General features: G+C 40.9%; 1 protein-coding gene across 3 annotated transcripts in view; it reads right to left on the reverse strand.

The window, feature by feature from the left end:
* SLC44A3 (solute carrier family 44 member 3) overlaps positions 1 to 18,024 on the reverse strand; it is a 94,525-nt gene extending 76,501 nt beyond the window's left edge. For 2 of the 3 annotated variants that reach the window (XM_019919312.3, XM_004322417.4), the window contains exons 1-5: positions 17,707 to 18,024; positions 17,110 to 17,217; positions 13,604 to 13,746; positions 11,277 to 11,413; positions 10,258 to 10,351 (exon numbers count right to left, since the gene is read on the reverse strand). In XM_019919312.3, coding sequence (XP_019774871.2) covers positions 10,258 to 10,351; positions 11,277 to 11,413; positions 13,604 to 13,746; positions 17,110 to 17,217; positions 17,707 to 17,733 — 509 coding nt within the window. In that variant the 5' untranslated portion in view covers positions 17,734 to 18,024. The remainder of the gene's footprint in view (positions 1 to 10,257; positions 10,352 to 11,276; positions 11,414 to 13,603; positions 13,747 to 17,109; positions 17,218 to 17,706) is intronic. The other variant, XM_004322418.4, reaches the window with a different exon arrangement.
* Positions 18,025 to 18,286: the final 262 nt, after the last annotated feature.

An 18,286-nucleotide genomic window follows, 5' to 3' on the forward strand; every position in this document is an offset into this window, starting at 1 on the left:
TAAATAAAATGAAAAGGCAAAGGAACTACTCCCAATTAAATGAAAAAGAAAAATCCCCTGAAAGAACAAACAATGAAACAGACCTCTCCAATCCACTACACCCCAAGTTAAAAAAGTTGGCAATAAAAATGATAACTGAATTAAGAAAGATTATTGATAGAAATGCAAATCACTGTAACAAGGAGCTAGAAACTATAAAGGTGAACCAATCAAAAAGAGACAATTCAACTGCCAAGATAAAAACCAATCTAGAAGCAATTCATAGCAGAATAAATGACACAGAAGAATGAATAAGTGACTGGAAGATAGAATAATGGAAATCACCCAAGCAGAACAGCAGATAGAAAGACAAATGAAAACAAATGAAAGCAACATACGAGGCTTATGGGATAATGTAAAATGTGCCAACCTACACATAATAGGCGTTCCAGAAGGAGAACGTAGCGGGGATTGAAAATGTATTTGAAGAAATTATGGCTGAAAACTTGCCAAACCTTAAGAAGGAAACATATAACCAGGTGCAGGAAGCACAAAGGGTCCCAAACAATATGAACCCAAACAGACCCACACCAAGACATATCATAATTAAGATGGCAAAAGTTAAAGGGAGGATTCTAACGGCAGCAAGAGAAAAACAAAGAGTCAGTTACAAGGGAACCCCCATAAGGCTATCAGCTGATTTCTCTGCAGAAACTTTGCAGGACCTGAAGGGAGTGGCAAAATGCATTCAAAGTCCTGAAAGGGAAAAACCTAGGATGCTCCACCCAGCATGATTATCATTTAGAATAGAAGGAGAGATAAAGATTTCCCAGAGAGGCAAAAACAAAAATCATCCAGCAATACTAAACCTACCCTAAAAGAAACATCAAAGAGTCTTCTCTAAATAGAAAACCCTCAAGAATTTATAAGAAAAGGAAAATCATAATAGAAAAGGCAAATATATAAAAAGGATTGACGATCACTTAAATAAGCCAGTACATAGATTAAACAACAATAAAAAATTGTAAAAGCAATTGTACTTACAATAAATAGGAAAAGGATAAGCATGAAGATGTAAAATATGACATCAAAAGCACAAAATGTGAGGGAGAGGAGTATAAAAATGTAGATCTTTTAGAATGTCTTTGACCTTGAATGACTATTAGTTTAAAGCAAGTAAATAGATATAGTTGTGGGTCAACATGCTTGAACTTCATGGTAACTACAAATCAAAAGCAGAACAGATCCACAAAAAACAAAAAGAAAGGAACTCAAGCATACTACAAAAGAAAGTCATCAAATCACAAAAGAAAATACAAAAAGAAGAAGAAATGAATGAAGAAGAACTACAGAACAACTGGAAAACAAGGATTAAAATGGCAATAAATACATACCTATCAATTATTACTTTAAACGTCAATGGACCAAATGCTCCACTCAAAAGACATAGCATGGCAGATTGAATAAAAGAAACAAGAAACTACAATATGCTGCCTGCAAGAGATTCACTTCAGGGCAAAAGACACTCACAGACTAAAAATGAGGGTATAGAAAAAAATATTTAATGTAACTAGAAACAAGAAGAAAGCAGGGGTAGCAATACTCATATCAGACAAAATAGGCTTTAAAACAAAGGCCATAAAGAAAGACAAAGAAGGACATTAAATAATGATAAAGGGTTCAATACAAGAAGAGGATATTACACTCTTTAATATTATGCACCCAGTATGGGACCTCCTAAATACATAAAACAAATACTAACAAGCATAAAGGGAGAAATGGACAAGAATACAATAATAGTAGGAGACTTCAACCCTCCACTGACATCAATAGACAGATCATCCAGACAGAAAATCAATAAGGCAACAGAGGTCCTAAATGACACAATAAACCAGTTGTAACTAACTGATATCTACAGGACACTACATCCAAAAAAACCATAATACACGTTCTTTTCAAGCGCACATGGAATGTTCTCCAGGATACACCACGTACTAGGTCACAAAGCAAGCCTCAACAAATTCAAGAGGACAGAAATTATTTCAAGCATCTTTTCTGACCACAAGAGTATGCTAGAAATCCACCACAGAAAGAAAAAGAGGAAAATACTAAACAACATCCTACTAAAAAAAAAAAAACCCCAAAAAACAAACAAAAATGGGCCATGATGAAATCAAAGAAGAAATTGGAAATTACCTTGAGACAAATGAAAATATAACCTTACAAAATCTATGGGATGCAGTAAAAGCAGTTCTAAGGGGGAAGTTCATAGTGATACAGGCCTTCTTCAAGAAACAAGAAAAATCTCAAATAAACAACCTAACCGGTCACTTAAAGAATTAGAAAAAGAACAAACAAAACCCAAAGTCAGCAGAAGGAAGGAAACAATAAAGATCAGAGAGGAAATACATAAAATAGAGATAAAAGAATTGAAAAGATCAATAAAACCAAGAGGTAGTTTTTTTAAAGATAAACAAAATCAACAAACCTCTAGCCAGGCTCACCAATAGGAAAAGAGAGAGGATCCAAATAAACAAAACAAGAAATGAAAGAGAAGAAATAACTTAATAACACAGAAATATTAAAACATTAGAAAATATTATGAGCAGTTATACGCCAACAAATTGGACAACCTAGAAGAAATGGTAAAGTTTCTAGAAACATACAGCCTGCCAAGGCTGAGTCAAGAAGAAACAGAAAATTTGAACAGACATTACTAGAAGTGAAATAGAATATGTAATAATAATAAAAAAAAACTCCCTGCAAACAAAAGTCTAGGACCAGACAGCTTCACTGGGGAATCTTACCAAACATGTAAAGATGAACTTATATCTATCCTTCTCAAACAATTCCAAAAAGTTGAAGAGAGAGGAACACTCACAAATTCATTCTATGAGGCTACCATCACGCTGATGCCAAAACCAGACAAAGACACTACCAAAAAAGAAAATTACAGGCCAGTATCTTTGATGACTATAGATGCAAAAATCTCAACAAAATATTAGCAAACCAAATCCATACATAAAAAGGATCATACACCATGATCAAGTTGGATTAATTGCAGGGTTGCAAGAAAGGTTCAACATATACAAATCAATCAGTGTGATTCACCACATTAACAAAAGACAAAAATCACATAATCATTTCAATAGATGCAAAAAAATTTGACAAAATTCAACATTCATTCATGATAAAAACACTCACCAAAGTGGGTATAAAGGCGACATATCTCAATATAATAAAAGCCATTTATGACAAATCCACAGCCAACACAATACTCAACAGTGAAAAACAAACGCCTTCCCACTAAATTCAGGAAAAAGACAAGGATGCCCGCTCTCACCACTTCTATTCAACATAGTATTGGAAGTCTTAGTCACAGCAATCAGACAAGAAAAAGAAATAAAAGGTATCCAAATTGGAAGGGAAGAGGTAAAACTGTCACTATTTGCAGATGACATGATACTCTATGTAGAGAACTCTAAAGTTTCCACAAAAAAACTACTAGAACTAATAAATGAATTCAGCAAGGTAGCAGGATACAAAATTAGTATACAGAAATCTGTTGTATTTCTTTACACTAATAACAAAATATCAAAAATTTTAAAAAGTCCCATTTAAAATCTCATTAAAAAAAACACATAGGAATAAAATTAACCAAAGAGGTGAAAGACAATATGCTGAAAACTATAAAACATTGAAAAAGAAACTGAAGAAGATTCAAAGAAATGGAAAGACACCTCATGCTCTTGGATTGGGAGAAGTAATATTGTTAAAATGGCCATATTACCCAAGGCAACCTACAGACTTAATGTGATCCCTATCAAAATATCCATGACATTTTTCACAGAACTAGAACAAGTAATCCTAAAATTTATATGGAAGCACAAAAGACCCCATACTGCCAAAGCAATACTGAGAAAAATGAACAAAGCTAGAGGTACAACCCTTCCAGACTTCAGACAATGCTACAAAGCAACGGTAATCAAAACAGCATGGTACTGGCACAAAAGCAGAAATATAGATTGATGGAACAGGATACAGAGCCCAGAAATAAACCCACACACCTATGGTCAATTAATCTACGACAAAGGATGCAAGAATATGCAATGGAGAAAAGACAGTCTCTTCAATAAGTGGTGCTGGGAAAACTGGAGTTACTTGTAAAAGAATAAAATTAGAACATTCCATAACACCATATACAAAAATAAACTCAAAATGGATTAAAAACCTAAATGTAAGACCAGATACTAAAAAATTCCCAGAGGAAAACATAGACAGAACACTCTTTGACATAAATTTTAGCAATATTTTTTTGCATCTGTCTCCTAGAGCAAAGGAAACAAAAGCAAAAATAAACAAATGGGACCTAATTAAACTTAAATGCTTTTGCACAGCAAAGGAAACCATCAACAAAATGAAAAGACAACCTATGGATTTGGAGAAAATATTTGCAAATGATGAGACTGACAAGGGGTCAATATCCAAAATATACCAATAGCTCATATAACTTAATACTGAAAAGATAAACAATTCAATTAAAAAATGGGCAGAGAACTCAATAGACATTTTTCCAATGAGGAAACGTAGATGGCCAAGAAGCACGTGAAAAGATGCTCAACATTGCTAATTATTAGAGAAATGCAAATCAAAACCATAGTGAGGTATCACCTTGCACCAGTTGGAAGTGCCGTCATCAAAAGTCTACAAATAATAAATGCTGGAAAGGGTGTGGAGAAAAGAGAACACTTGTACACTGTTGGTGGGAATGTAAATTGGTATAGCCACTAGGGAAAACAGTATGTAGGTTCCTTTGAAAAACTAGAATTAGAGCTACCATATGATCCAGCAATCCCACTCCTGTGCATATACCAGAAAAAATGAAAACTCTAATTCAAAAAGATACATGCACACCAGTGTACATAGCAGCACTATTTATAATAACCAGGACAGGGAAGCAACCTAAAATGTCCATCAACAGATGAATGGATAAAGAAGATGTGGTATATACATACAATGGAATATTACTCAGCCATAAAGAAGAGTGAAATACTGTCATTTGCAGCAACATGGAGGGACCTAGAGAATATTATACTTAGTGAAGTAAGCCAGACAAAGACAAATACTATATGATATCACTTATAATGTGGAATCTAAAAAAATATTATAATACAGATGAATCTATATACAAAACAGAAACAGACTCACAGACATAGAAAACAAACTTGTGGTTGCCAAAGGGGAGAGAAAGGGAGTATGGGATTAACAGATACAAGCTACTATACATAAAATAGATAAGCAACAAGGATTTACTGTATAGCACAGGGAATTATATTCAATATCTTATAAGATATAATCAATATAATCAGAAAAAAAATAACTGAATCACTATGCTGTACACCCGAAACTAACACAATATTGTTTTTTTAAGAGTTCTTTAAATATTTATTTATTTTTGGCTGCATCGGGCCTTCCTTGCTGCACGCGGGCTTTCTCTAGCTGCGGTGAGCGGGCTTCTCATTGCGGTGGCTTCTCTTGTTGCGGAGCACGGGCTCTAGGCTCGCGGGCTTCATTAGTTGTGGTTCGCAGGCTCTAGAGCGCAGGCTCAGTGTTGTGGCGCATGGGCTTAGCTGCTCCGCGGCACGTGGGATCTTCCCAGGCCACGGCTCGAACCCGTGTCCCCTGCATTGGCAGGCGGATTCTTAACCACTGTGCCACCAGGGAAGTCCCCTAACACAATATTGTAAATCAACCATACTTCAGTAAAAAATTAATGAATGTATGTACCTTCATGACTGATGAATATTGATGAATTACCCTCAGGATCCTGCCTCAGCACTGTATGGAAGTGCCTATTTCCCTACACTCTTGCCAAAGGTGTTTTTTTAAACATGTTGCCAGGCTATGGGGTGAAAACATTAGAGTCTTAAATGGAATTTACCCTATCATGAGGGAGGTTCATTCTTTTTTAGTATCTTTAAAAAATATTGTGCTTTTTCTCTGCAGCATCTATTCACATTCTTTTTTCATTTTTATATTGAGATATTGATCTTTTAAAAGTTGACTAGTAAGGCCTTTCATAAATTAGAGATTAATCTTTTTTATATGAATAGTAATTTATTTGCCTGTTAATTTTACTTCTAGTGTTTTGTCATGCAGAAATATTTGTTTTTAATGTAGTCAATGCATTTTTAATTTTATGCCTCCTGAGTTTTAAGTCATGGTTAGAAGCCTTCCTTACTTCCAGGCTATAAGAGAATTCTCCCATGCCTTCTAGTACTTCCTGGTTTCACTTTATAAGTTAAAATCTTTAACCCATTTGCAATTTATCCATATAAGCCACGAGGTGTAGATCCAGCTCTTCCCTCTGGATGCCTACCCAGCTGTCCCAACCTACATGTTGAACAGTCCAACTTTTTGTCACTGATTTGAGGTGCCTTTTTTTTTTATCATTTATTAAATTCTTGTAAGAATTTGGGTCTATTCCTGGATTATATAATATCTTTCACTGATCTTTCTACATATGAACTAGTACCCAGCATTTTAATTATTAAAGATTGTTTTAAAAACTGGAAGGGCTGGTTTTCCTTCATTGTTTTTCTTTTTCAGATTTTTCTTGGCCATTTAAGAAACTTTTTTCCTTGCAAACTTATATCAGCTTATCTAGCTACTGAAAAAATCCTGCTATTATTTTTATTTTAATCATGATAAACCTATTGCTCAACTTAGACAGACATAACATCTTAATAATGTAGGGAGAAGTAACATTTTTATAAGGTTGAGTCATACTGTCAAGAACAATTTCTGTCTTCTGATTTGTTCAAGCTTTCTTTGTAGCTCAGGAATATATGAAAGTTTTCTTCCTGTGGCTCTTGTATATTTCTTGTTAAATTTATTTCTAGGCACTTTTGTGTTTTTGTAGGTGTTTTTTCTTGCTGTGGTAAAAGGAGTCTTTTCAAAAAACATACGAATGCTACAGATTTCAGTATATTTATCTTGTTCCCTGCCACCAAAGTTTCTTGTCATTTGTAGCTTTTCAGTTAATTTTCTTACCACCTACAGAGTAATAATTTTACCTCCTGCTTTCCAACTTCTAAACCTCTATTTTCTTTTTCTTTGCTTTTACTAAACAGTCTTAATACCAAAGAATCTGAATTGTTTTGAAAGAAAATGTTTTCTGAACTTTCATTTAGTGTTTCTGAAAAATAAGGTCAGATGTATAGATTCAATGTCATTTTATACTCCCCCAAACATAATTTTCCCTAAGAGCTTAATTTTGTCAACATAGTTTGTTAAACATGGTGCTTTTTAGGCATTTAACTTCCCTGTACTGGTAAAGAATGACCCATCTTACCCCAGAGAGTGATGGAGAGAGGCATGTAAAGTGTGGGTCACCCCTAGTGACCAGCTAGCTGGCAGGTGGCTGACCAGGTAGCTGCCTATGGAGTACCTCATGAGCTGGGGCAGGGGATGTGTCTCTTGGCCACAAACTGTGATTTCTTCCCCACTTCTGCTTTTCCTCTCCCCACCAGCAAAGCCACTCAGATATGCTGGAAGTAATTTGGAGAGCTGACTGTATATTTAGGTGACTCTCTATATGGAATTTATTCAAGCAAACAATGCAGTGACATGCACAGGCACCAAGGTGAGAGGCTAGAATTTACTGGAGGGAAAAGCCCAAGCCTTTTACATTTTAAATATATGGGGGACTCAAAATACAAATATTACGCTGAACACCAAAAGGAAAAAGATATGCTTGCTTGTTATCTTCTGCAGTATTTTTTCACTGCTCTTAGAAGCTCATTCCTAGGTACACAAATCTTCTTGATACTCAGTCATTGCTCTAAAAGGGTATGTTATACCTCACGTGACCAACCCAGAGAGAAGAAACAATTGGCTTAGTCAAAAAGAGGTATTTAGAAAATGTGCTTTGGCCGTATAGCCACACTTCTCATGTTCTCAAGCTTTTCACTCTTGGCACTGCTCTTCCATGATAAATATGATAATTTCCATCTTAAAACAACCACTTGCTTGTGTAGGAAAAGGAAATGGAGCCCTCGAGCCTATTTCTATCTCCCTAACTCCATCCAAGAAAAGCCAATCAGCAGTTTTGTCTTCACTTGAAAAGTTAGTGTTGGAAAGGTCTGCATTTAAGGGGTGAAAGGCGTAGGATCGGCTGGAGCGGTAGAAAAGATGGTGCCCCGAGGACACAGTGTACAGGACCAACCTCCCGGCCCCCCCGCCCCCCACCCCCAAGCTTGGTGTGAGCCTAAGGAGGCCATTTGCCAGGCAAAAGAAAACCAACGAAGTCTCGACTGTTTGTTTTGGGTTATAGGAACAAATATGGACGCTGTTTGGGTTTGAAGGCCAGCTCTTCCACTTGTGCAACCTTAACCTACCTCTGCATCAGCTTTCTCAGCTGTAAAATAGGGTTGAAACAATATCCACAACACAGAGGTTTTATGAGGTCCAAGTAAATTAATACAGGTAAAGAGCTTAGAAAAGTACCTGGCAAGTATCAGAGCTCAATAGATGTTTGTTGTTATCATCATCAATATCAAGATATAAGCTTCCCATGGAATTACAGTTACCATCCCATTTACAGTAAGAGGAGAGTTTATCCAACTCTGGTTAAATTACAGCCTTAAAAATTCTATTCTCTTTCAATTCCTTCTGCAGGTCCAGTTACAAATAGTGTTCTTTAAAAAATCCTTCTCAAAAGACAAACACTGCACTACATTACTTATATGTGGAATCTAAAATAGTTAATCTCACAGAGGCAGAGAACAGAATGGTAGTCACCACAGGGGAGGGAGGGAAAAGGGGAGATGTTGGTCAAAGGGTATAAAGTTAAAAAAAAACTTCTCTCCGCCTGTTAAATAATTTTCTTTCAAGTTACTACAACATTTTTGGTTTTTTTCCCCTGGATTTAGTTATGTTTCATTGAGACATGTTTATGACATCTAACAAAAATTAGAATTAAAAAAATAAGATATTATAGAAAAACGATATGGTATTCTCCTCTGGAAATAATTCTCCCCTCTTTCAATTACTTATAACACAAAGTATTTATTTTAGAAAAGAAGGGCAAAAGGATGGTTAACTATATTCTTCCTCCTATTCTGTTAAAATCTCATTTTTTAGCACCTGCTATCTCAGCATTTTTCAAGCTGCATTTGCAACCCTGTTAGAAGATTATGAAATAGATTACTTTTTAAAAAAGTGAAAAGAATAGAAACTATTAGTGTGAATCATATGCAGTAAGGGGAAGTCTTGTTTTGTGAGACTTTTATTTCTGTTCCATATACAGAAGTATGCATGAAGCTATGTATACTGGGGTTGTGATGTAATACATGTCTTACTGTGAATCCCAGTCACGAGTTTGCTGAACACTACAGCAGGGGGCTGGCATGATGCCTTGGTTCTACTTAAACTGTCATTATCTTGAAGGGATTGTGCACAGAGGTCTCATTCACTGTAAACATATGTACAATTTTCAAAAGAATGGCAATGCAAAATAAACCCAAGTCCTCCTTCAGTACATCTCAGCATCCTGATGGTGGCAATGATTATTAACTGCATTTTTCCCTTTAGTCTTCTCAATGGCTCACACATGAGGCATTTACCATGACAGTGCAACTACTGCTTCACCATTACAACTTTAATTATAGGGGACCTCCTCTGTGCCAAGTACTGCCCTAGTTGATTGGGATGAATAAGATGCTGAAAGCAGTTCACTGAGTGGTGTTCTTGAGAAGGACCTGTTTTCTATTCTCATTGAGAAGAAAGGTATGGACTCATTTGGCCTTGCCCACCAAGGCCTGTTTCTTATGGAGAAATCTAGAGCTAAAAAAAACTAACAATGTCTGGTTGCAATAAAAAAGCAAAAGTAAATGATTTCTACTTTGTGATAAACAGCCGGAGTAGAAAAAAACACACCAACTACTTTATAAAATCATTCATTTGGTAATAATTCATATAGTACTTTTTGCTAGCTCCAGGGTTGTCATTTGAAGACTACGTGTATTTTTACTGTTTGAGTTTTTTCCTTATTTAGCCTGGTTTCTAATCCATTGTCCTAAACCAATACATATATTGCAAATAGCCCCTCCTTGTTTATCCCTGGCCTTCTGTAAACCGTAAGCTCCCTGCAGGCAGGGGCTCTACTGGATATCTCCTTTGCAGCTGCTTTCTGTGATACCCAGAGGAGTAACAGCCTCCCACCAAGTACCCAATAACTTTTGTTAATGGATAAGGAAAATGTATGGAAGCTTTTACCTTGGAGGAACTGGTAGCCTGGGGCACAGCGAGTCTGCATTTGGATTCTGGGTGTAGTTGAAGGAATTCAAACTATAAACACACAGGAAGGACCCTGGAAGCAGAAGACACACAGACTGTACCACCTTTCTATGTTGTGCTTATCTTTCTAGGGGAGCCAGTAAGGAAACCATAGTCATTTTACCAAACCGGGGAAAAAACACCAAAACAATAAATCACTCAGGTTTAGAAAACAGGTCTCTGGGTGACCTAAGACAAAAAGAATCAGCATCACAACTGAGACTGAGCTAGGTCCTCTCTTTTTCTCTCTCCAAAATGCCAAATTCAAAACTGAAAGTTATACGACAGGTACTAAAACAATAGGAAGATGAATTATTATATAGGCTTCATATTTTTAACCCAGCCTTGCAAACAGTTTTTAAAACTCTGGCACCCCATTTCACAAGCAGATGAAATTTGCAGTGGGTTGTCTCGAATTTCTTTTTACTTTCCTTTGCTTGTTTAATGCTTAAAATATAAATCTGAAAAGCAGGCTCAGAGCAAGTTACACAAATGCTTTTGGAACAGCTTAAGGCTATCCCACTGGTCAGTGAAACTATCCATGGCCCGAACATCTTAATGAAAGAACATACCTGTCGGCAATTCAACCCAAAGCCTGTGGGTGCCTCTCTAGGACTGGATGTGCCAAGTGCACAGAGCTCTCTGACCTCCATCTGACCTTGCCTTTGGGCCCTAAATGTCTGCTGCCTCCTCCCGCTCTCTACGGCAGACCAGTCCCTGGCAGTTAGCAGAGAACAGCTAGGGTTTCAGATGAATTCCAGATAAACCTGAATGAAACTGAACAGCTCAGGAGAAAATGTTTATGGCCCTTTCTACACAAGGAGAGGCACCCACAGGAAGGACAATTTCCAGTTTTGCAGAGAAAGCCAGGGCAGGGCAAGTTATCTAGGTCTGCACAGGTTACCCTGCTGTGGTCCCCAGCCTCAGAAGGAAGAGCGACCCCATCCCTCGGTACCTACCAGTAGTGTTTGCAAAGAGCTGGACCTCTTCCAGGGTATTAAGCTGCTCTTCAGGACAGCTGGACACACAGAGAACGGTGGAACTGAACCTCACATCCTTGACTTCCAGGTTGCAGGAATTCATAAAAAACACGTGTCTAGGAGACAAATGAAACAGGAGAAGAATGTCGTAGAGCATTTCCTGTCATTGAGTTTGATTGGGGGACTTAAAAATATCCACACGCTATCAAATGTGGGAATAATTAAGGCAAATTTTCATCATCAAATACTTCCACATAATTTAACATGTATTATGCCTACCTGGGTTCATCTATGGAGTTGTGCAGCTTGGCAACCATATTCAAATGTTAACAAAACTTCCCTTTTCCAGATTCAGCATTTTCTGGGATGTTGATTAACCCTAGGGAGTTCTCTGAACAAGTCACTGAGGAAGGGAAAGGACTGATTAAATGGTCCCTGGTTTGCTAGGTGAGGCCAGTGCAGGAACTACTCATGAAGTCCACAGAAAGCATATTTGCACCCAGAGTGTTCAATTATACCTCAGAGAATAGCTGAATTCAGGGAAGAGAGACGTGGAGAGGAGGAGACCGGGGCTGTGAATTAAAGGCTTACCCCTCCCCCTGCCTCCCAGCTTGAGATAGGAAACTCATGAGACCCTTCCTGCTGCAGCTGCCCAGCCACTGGGCACGAGAACAAAACTGGTTGTTGACATTAACAGGGTCACATGCTGGTTGGCAGCGGCAGCTCTCAGGCCCATGCCCTACACTTAACCGGGTTGCTGAGATCAGAGGAATGTCAGACCAAGAGCCCTGTAGGCAGTCCTCCAGGGGAGGGACTGGAGAAGGGGTGCCAGACGCTTCTTTTTCCTCCAACTGGGGTTGGGAGAACGGTGGGTGGTGTAACAGGAGATGGGGGAACAGATTTCCTTGGTGTAGGATAAATACGTATTTTATTCTACTTATTAATTTTAAAAAATTGTAGTAAAATCCACATAAAATTTTACCATCTTAAAGCTTTTATGTGTGCAGTGGCATTAAGAACATTCACATTGCTGTGCAGCCATCCCTACCACCCAGAACTCTTTTCATCTTGCAAAACTGAAACTCTGTACCCATTTAACAATAATTCATCACTCCCAAACCCTGGCAACCACCATTCTACTTTCTGTCTCTATGAATGTGATTACTCTAGATATCTCATATAAGTGGAATCGTAAAATATCTTTTCGTGACTTATTTCCCTTAGCATAATATCCTCAAGATTCATCTATGTTGTTACATGTGTCATAATTGCTTTCCTTTATAAGGCTGAACAGTATCCCAGTATATATATAGATACACATTTTGTTCATTTATTCATCTGCTGATGGACACTTGGTTGCTTCTACCTTTTGGCTATTGAGAATAATAAAATACGTACTTTTCATTTCAAAGAGGATGACTGTTTCCCAGCATTGCATTATGAAGACAATGTCTAAACAGGAGCACAGGTGCATCTGGGGAGCCCCTTCCTCTCCTGTCTTCTTTGTGAGTGACACCCACAGTGCAGGGAGAAATGCCCCTCAGGCAGTCAATGTTCAGCAGTGCAAAGCCCCCCTCCTCAAGAGCAAATTCAGGGGTAGAGGAGGCCTGGTCGGAGATTGGTATTTGGTGATTCCAAACTTATACTCAGGACCTATCTAGACCTTTAAGATTTCTAGGAGCTGCTTTTGATTATCAAGTCTTGAAATTATCACGAAGCTGTATCCATCTTAGAAAATCATGGCCAGGGATTCCTCTCCCCTCAGGGATTCCCGTCTCTTCTCTCCCCTTTTTGTTTCTGTGTTGGAGTTGGTGGGAGAAAAGTGAGACACCAAAGCTGAGAGTGCCGTAGCTGAGAGTGTAGGCTGGGGAGGGAGTGGGACACAGGTTCCCAGCATTCCCAGGTGGGATTCAGGTATTTCTACACAGAAACAATACTGTGGATGGTGTATAATTAGTAACATGATTCTGATACATTATGGATAATAATAGTGACAACTAACATTTATTAAGTCTTAGCTCATGCAGTGTCTCAGTGGATCCTTAAAACAATCTTGTGAGGTGGGTCTAATAACCAGTTTAAAAAGATGAAAACTCAGCTCAGAGAGGTTAAGTACTCTGCCCAATTTCAATTTAGGGCTGGCTGACTCTAAAACTTGTGTCCTTACTACCACACACGTCTCCCTCTCATGAGTTGGGCGGACAGAGTTTTGAGTGGGAAAACAGTTTCCAGGCTCAAACGACTAATTGATACAAAGTTTTGAAATCTAGCCCCTCTGTAGGTTGGGGACTTACTTGAAAACTTACTTTTTTAGGGTCATGTCCTGCCCCGAAAGAGGGGCCCCTTCTACTGGGGAGTTCTTCTTGCCACACACGTTGCCAAAGCTGTCGTAGCCGAAGAGGAGTCTTCCTGTGGCCCCAGCCGTCACTGAGTAGCCCATGATGAACACCTGGCAAAACCCAAGTAGCCGCCATGAGAGCCTGGCCAAGGGCTGGAAACTGGTCCCCCACATCCTTGGATGTTGATATAAAATGGAACCGGGTGGAAACGAATCTCCCCAGCATCACTGCACTTTCCTCCTTCATCAGTAATACCAGCGAATCAGAGCAGTTAGCGCGCTGCTCCTCTAGTACGTGCTTTACCAGGTTAGGGAGGGAGAACATTCTAAAACACTGAAGCAGATTCCTCTCTGTTTTCTCACCAGTTTGTGCTTCTCACCTTCTTCTCCAAGAGTCTGTCATTTTTTTCTTCTTGGCCTAAGTTCACCAGGATAATTCAATTTTTTTCCACTTGAGGTTCTTGTTTTACCTAAGGTCATAAGCAAGGCTATGCTGCCTTCCCTGAGGTCCTATCCATCCGTCCAACCCTTACTTCCTCCCACCTCCCTCAACTTTTCTTTTTGTCTTGTACTTAGGGGATTCTAACCCTCTGTCCATAACAAGTGAGAAAATGGTGTTTTGGAGTAAGTCCTTAAAAATACACAAGATAAAGAATCTCAGGAATTCTGCTGGACAAGAACATCACGCGATCTATAGTCACTTTTGTCCAATTCCGGAATGAATGTGGACTATTTAAAATATTCAGCTCAAACGACTGTTCCCTTAATATGCATTGACGGGCCCTCTACTCGGATTGAGTCTGTATCTTCCCATAACATAAGCTTAGTGTTGTAAGTTTCTCAATCTACAATGAGTAGAATACCATTTAATACTTGGAATCTATAGCACTGGTACCATATGTTCCAAAGGTACATTGTCCCAAAGTCAAATATGTTTCAGGTACTCTACATTCATTACTAATTTAGGAATCAAAATAACAGTCTTAAAGTGCCCAGTGTGTGCTATAGACTCTGTTGCTGAGGGACATAGAAACAAACACAACCGAGCCCCTGCCCCCAAGGAACTCGGCCTAGAAGACAGGCAGGGCTCAGGGCTTATAAACAGCTGGCTTCCTGGGGAAGGAGGCTCTCTGTCCCTCCTACTCTGCCAGCACCTCCTCAGTCTTGAGGTCAAACTGCAGGACGAGTGCGTCACCCTTGCTGGCGGACAGACCCCTTACCCTTTACTCTGAGGTTCTGCGTGTGACCGTGGGCCCATGTGGCTGACGTGATAGGCTGACCCAGCCCCCGGGTGTTCCCTTCCTGCCCTTCCTTCTGGAGTGTGGTCAGATCCTGATTGGTTTTGGACTTAGAGGGAGGAAAGGAGTCCTGGGCTTTTGCCCGGCTCACCAGAGATCTAATAATGAAGTGATATTTCCCATTTATCAGTATTCTTTATGTTAATGTCCCCCTTGGGAAGCTTGTGGGGAGGAGTAGAAGGGTTTTTTTGGGGGGGGGGGTTTCTGGGGGGAACAGATTTGGGTAATCCTGAGTCCCTGTCATACTACTACTACTTTAAACCATCAAAAGTTTTTTCCAATTTCAAACACACAATTGCAATTCCAAAGAGTAGGCGTGTATAGCAGTTATAGTGGGTTATCAAGGAGGTCACTGTCAACTGTACTGGGGGAGATCTGGAAAAAGGAATGTTGAAAGATGAGTAAGAAAAGGCAAGGTGGGAGAGGACACTGGAGAGGTAGTAGAGGCAGAGATGGTCCAGGATTTGAGCCGTTCTGTTCTGTGTCTTACGCACATATAAAGAAAGGCTGGCACTCTTTCTGTTTATAGTAGACTGTCCCTGCTTGTAATTCTGGCCCCTCACCCCAAACCTCCTTCGTCTAGCCCTAACTCAGGGCAGCACCATCAATAATCCCATCCCACATGTGCCTTGTCACTGGTCAGGATGTCACAAGACCGACCAGAAAGCCGAACAGCAGAGAGGCAGAAAAAACACTCCTTGCTATCTTGGCTGTGGTTAAAAAAATGTTGCAAAGATACTAAAAGCTAGTCACCTAAGGAAGAACTATCATTATTCAAATTTAATATAGTAAAGAGAATGTGGGCATTTCAGATTTATTTTGCAAAGGACATATAAATTTAAAGCAGCTTCTAGCTCTGTACCACCTCTCAGATGGTTCTTAATTCTTCAGGCTGTGATGGGCCATCTACAAATCCTCTCCTCAGAAAGCCGTTGGTTGAAGGTTTGGTAGTGCTGCACTAGGTTTGAATTGTAGAGGGGCCAGGGAAGATCATTAACAGCCCAGGTTCAAAGCTGCCAGGTACTGGCAGAACAGCTGCTCCCTGCATTTATATAATAGCAGATCCAGAGAGAAATACCAGCATCTGTGGGCAAGTATAGGTGGAGGTGTTGTAGGCACAGTTTCTTGCAGCTCCTAGAGAAGAGCTCCAAGGGTCATAATAGAAGCAACACAGAACATTCAATTGTGCCTTTAAGGACCAACCTTCCATTGTGCCTGTTACCCATCTGCCTGTGAGAAACCAGTCGGTAAGTCAACAACTGAATAAATGCCTTTCTTACTTGGAAAGAAGAACAAATATATTTTAGGGTTTATTCAAATTTGTTTCCTTTCAACAGAGGTAATTATGTGATAGCTACTGTCCAGCTTTATAGATTGATCATTTACCATGCAGCAAAGAGCACGGCTCAGTCTGGAATGGATGCTTTCATGAACATATTCTTTGAAGAAGTTGAGTGAGCTTTTTTCTGCTGTTAACTACAACTCTAAAGTAAGTACAAAGGCTACAAGATTCAGCTTCCAAGAGACCCTCCCAGGACAAAAATGGCACAGCATGATGAGGTCTACCATCAATCAGACGCACCTGGAAACTACAGTAGGAAGGGGGAATCCCATTACCTACCAAACTAGAGGGTTTATAGCAAAGGCTTGTTTACCTATTAGCTGCTAAACACAACATATGGAGAGGGCATTACACTCAGCTAAAGTAAGAAGAATGTATTGATATTTCTAGGCTTGCACTGGATTTCCCTTTGTTAGAGGAACATTTTATCAATATGTGGGGGGGCTGAGATGAGATGGTAAAAGAACTTCCCCTCAGTGAGCTGGGATAATAAGAGACCACATATTGGCCTATTAAATAACAATGCCACTGCAAACGGTGGTTCTCATTTTCTAATGGAGTCTCGCATTAGAACGTGACTGACGGCAACAAGCCAGCCTCTCCAATTTACCGAGCCTAGGAGGTTGAGACACCTGACAGGAATTTCGGAGAACTGCTGTTTACCCTGCGGTACTGGCAGATAGATCGCTCCCTGAAGCACAAACTTTAACCTCGTACCACCCGGAGCCTTCTCCCCAGGAAAGGCCCTGGGGACGCTATTTACATTTGGGGCACAGCTATCTCAGGACACACACACATACTCTGGTCTCTTCCCTGCCAGGCGCTCACACTTACCAAACCAGCCCAAAAGAGAAAGAACAGGAACAACCAGGCCTTATCTGTGCATTTCCTATAAATCTGAGGTCGCCACTGTCTTTGCCTGGGGGTTGTCTCCGTGGAAACCTTCCAGAAAAAGAAGGAAGAGTATTGAGGAAAAGAGGATAATCATATAGGTCCCAACCTGGAAAATGAATCGAAACTTACTTGAAGACTGCTCAGGAATCTGAGGAATAACCCATTCCTTTTTTTTTTTTTTTTAAACGTGGCCGCCTGAAGCTCTCATGGAGCCTTTGAAACACCTGTCCTGTGCAGAGTGGATGTTAAGGTCCCAGTCGCCGAGTCCTTACCTGGAGGTGCCCCTAGAGGCGGCCCCAAGTTGGTGCTGGGCGGCCAGCCTCTCCCGCGCCTCCGCCCCAGCACTGGGGTCCGAGGTCCTCCCCGCCAGGTGCCCCCAGGACGCGGCGCCGCCGGGGGGAGGGGGGGCGGGGTATTGATCCGAGGGGATCCTGGGAGGCGGAAGCGTCCGGGCGGGCAGGTGCTTGGAGGGGCCCGAGCCTTCCCCCGCGGTCCTTCCCCCGCGGTCCCTCCCCCGGGGCCAGGTGCAGGCCTTACCAGGTGCTCGGTGCGGAGGCACTGCATCCTGCGCTCCGCCCCAGGGTCCGCGCACTGGGAGCCCACGCAGAGCCCACGCAGAGCCCACGGCGGGCCGGCCCGGGGCCCGGCAGTCAAGCGGGGGGAAGGGGCGCAGCGCCGCCCCGCGGCCGCCTTCGAGCGCCACGGACTTCGCCCCTGGCGCTGCCCCGAGGGCCCCCCGGCCCCCGCGAGCACCCGGGCCGCCCGCCTCAACCTCCGCGCGGTGGGGCGCCCGGGAAGCCCGTGTCGCCCGCTGAAGCGCGAGGCCCCCGCTGGCCCCGCCACGACCCTGGGCGCGTCCTCTCTGGGGCGTAATGAGCCGGCGGCCACCGCAGTGAGCAGGAAGGCGAAAGTCTCAACAAACCCTTCCAGAGGGCGGGCCTGGGTGGGGTGCTGAATTACATCTACATAGCTAACAGGTGAGTGCCCTTACCCTGCCCCTGATTCTGTTTTAACTGATTTAAGACATTATTAAACAATCAAAAAGGCAGAAACTACCGTTATCCCCAGTCTACAGATGAGGGAAACTGAGGCACGGACAGCAGCCATGTAACTTGCT

The sequence above is a fragment of the Tursiops truncatus genome, chromosome 1 (genome assembly GCF_011762595.2).
Source record: "Tursiops truncatus isolate mTurTru1 chromosome 1, mTurTru1.mat.Y, whole genome shotgun sequence".
Taxonomy (NCBI): domain Eukaryota; kingdom Metazoa; phylum Chordata; class Mammalia; order Artiodactyla; family Delphinidae; genus Tursiops; species Tursiops truncatus.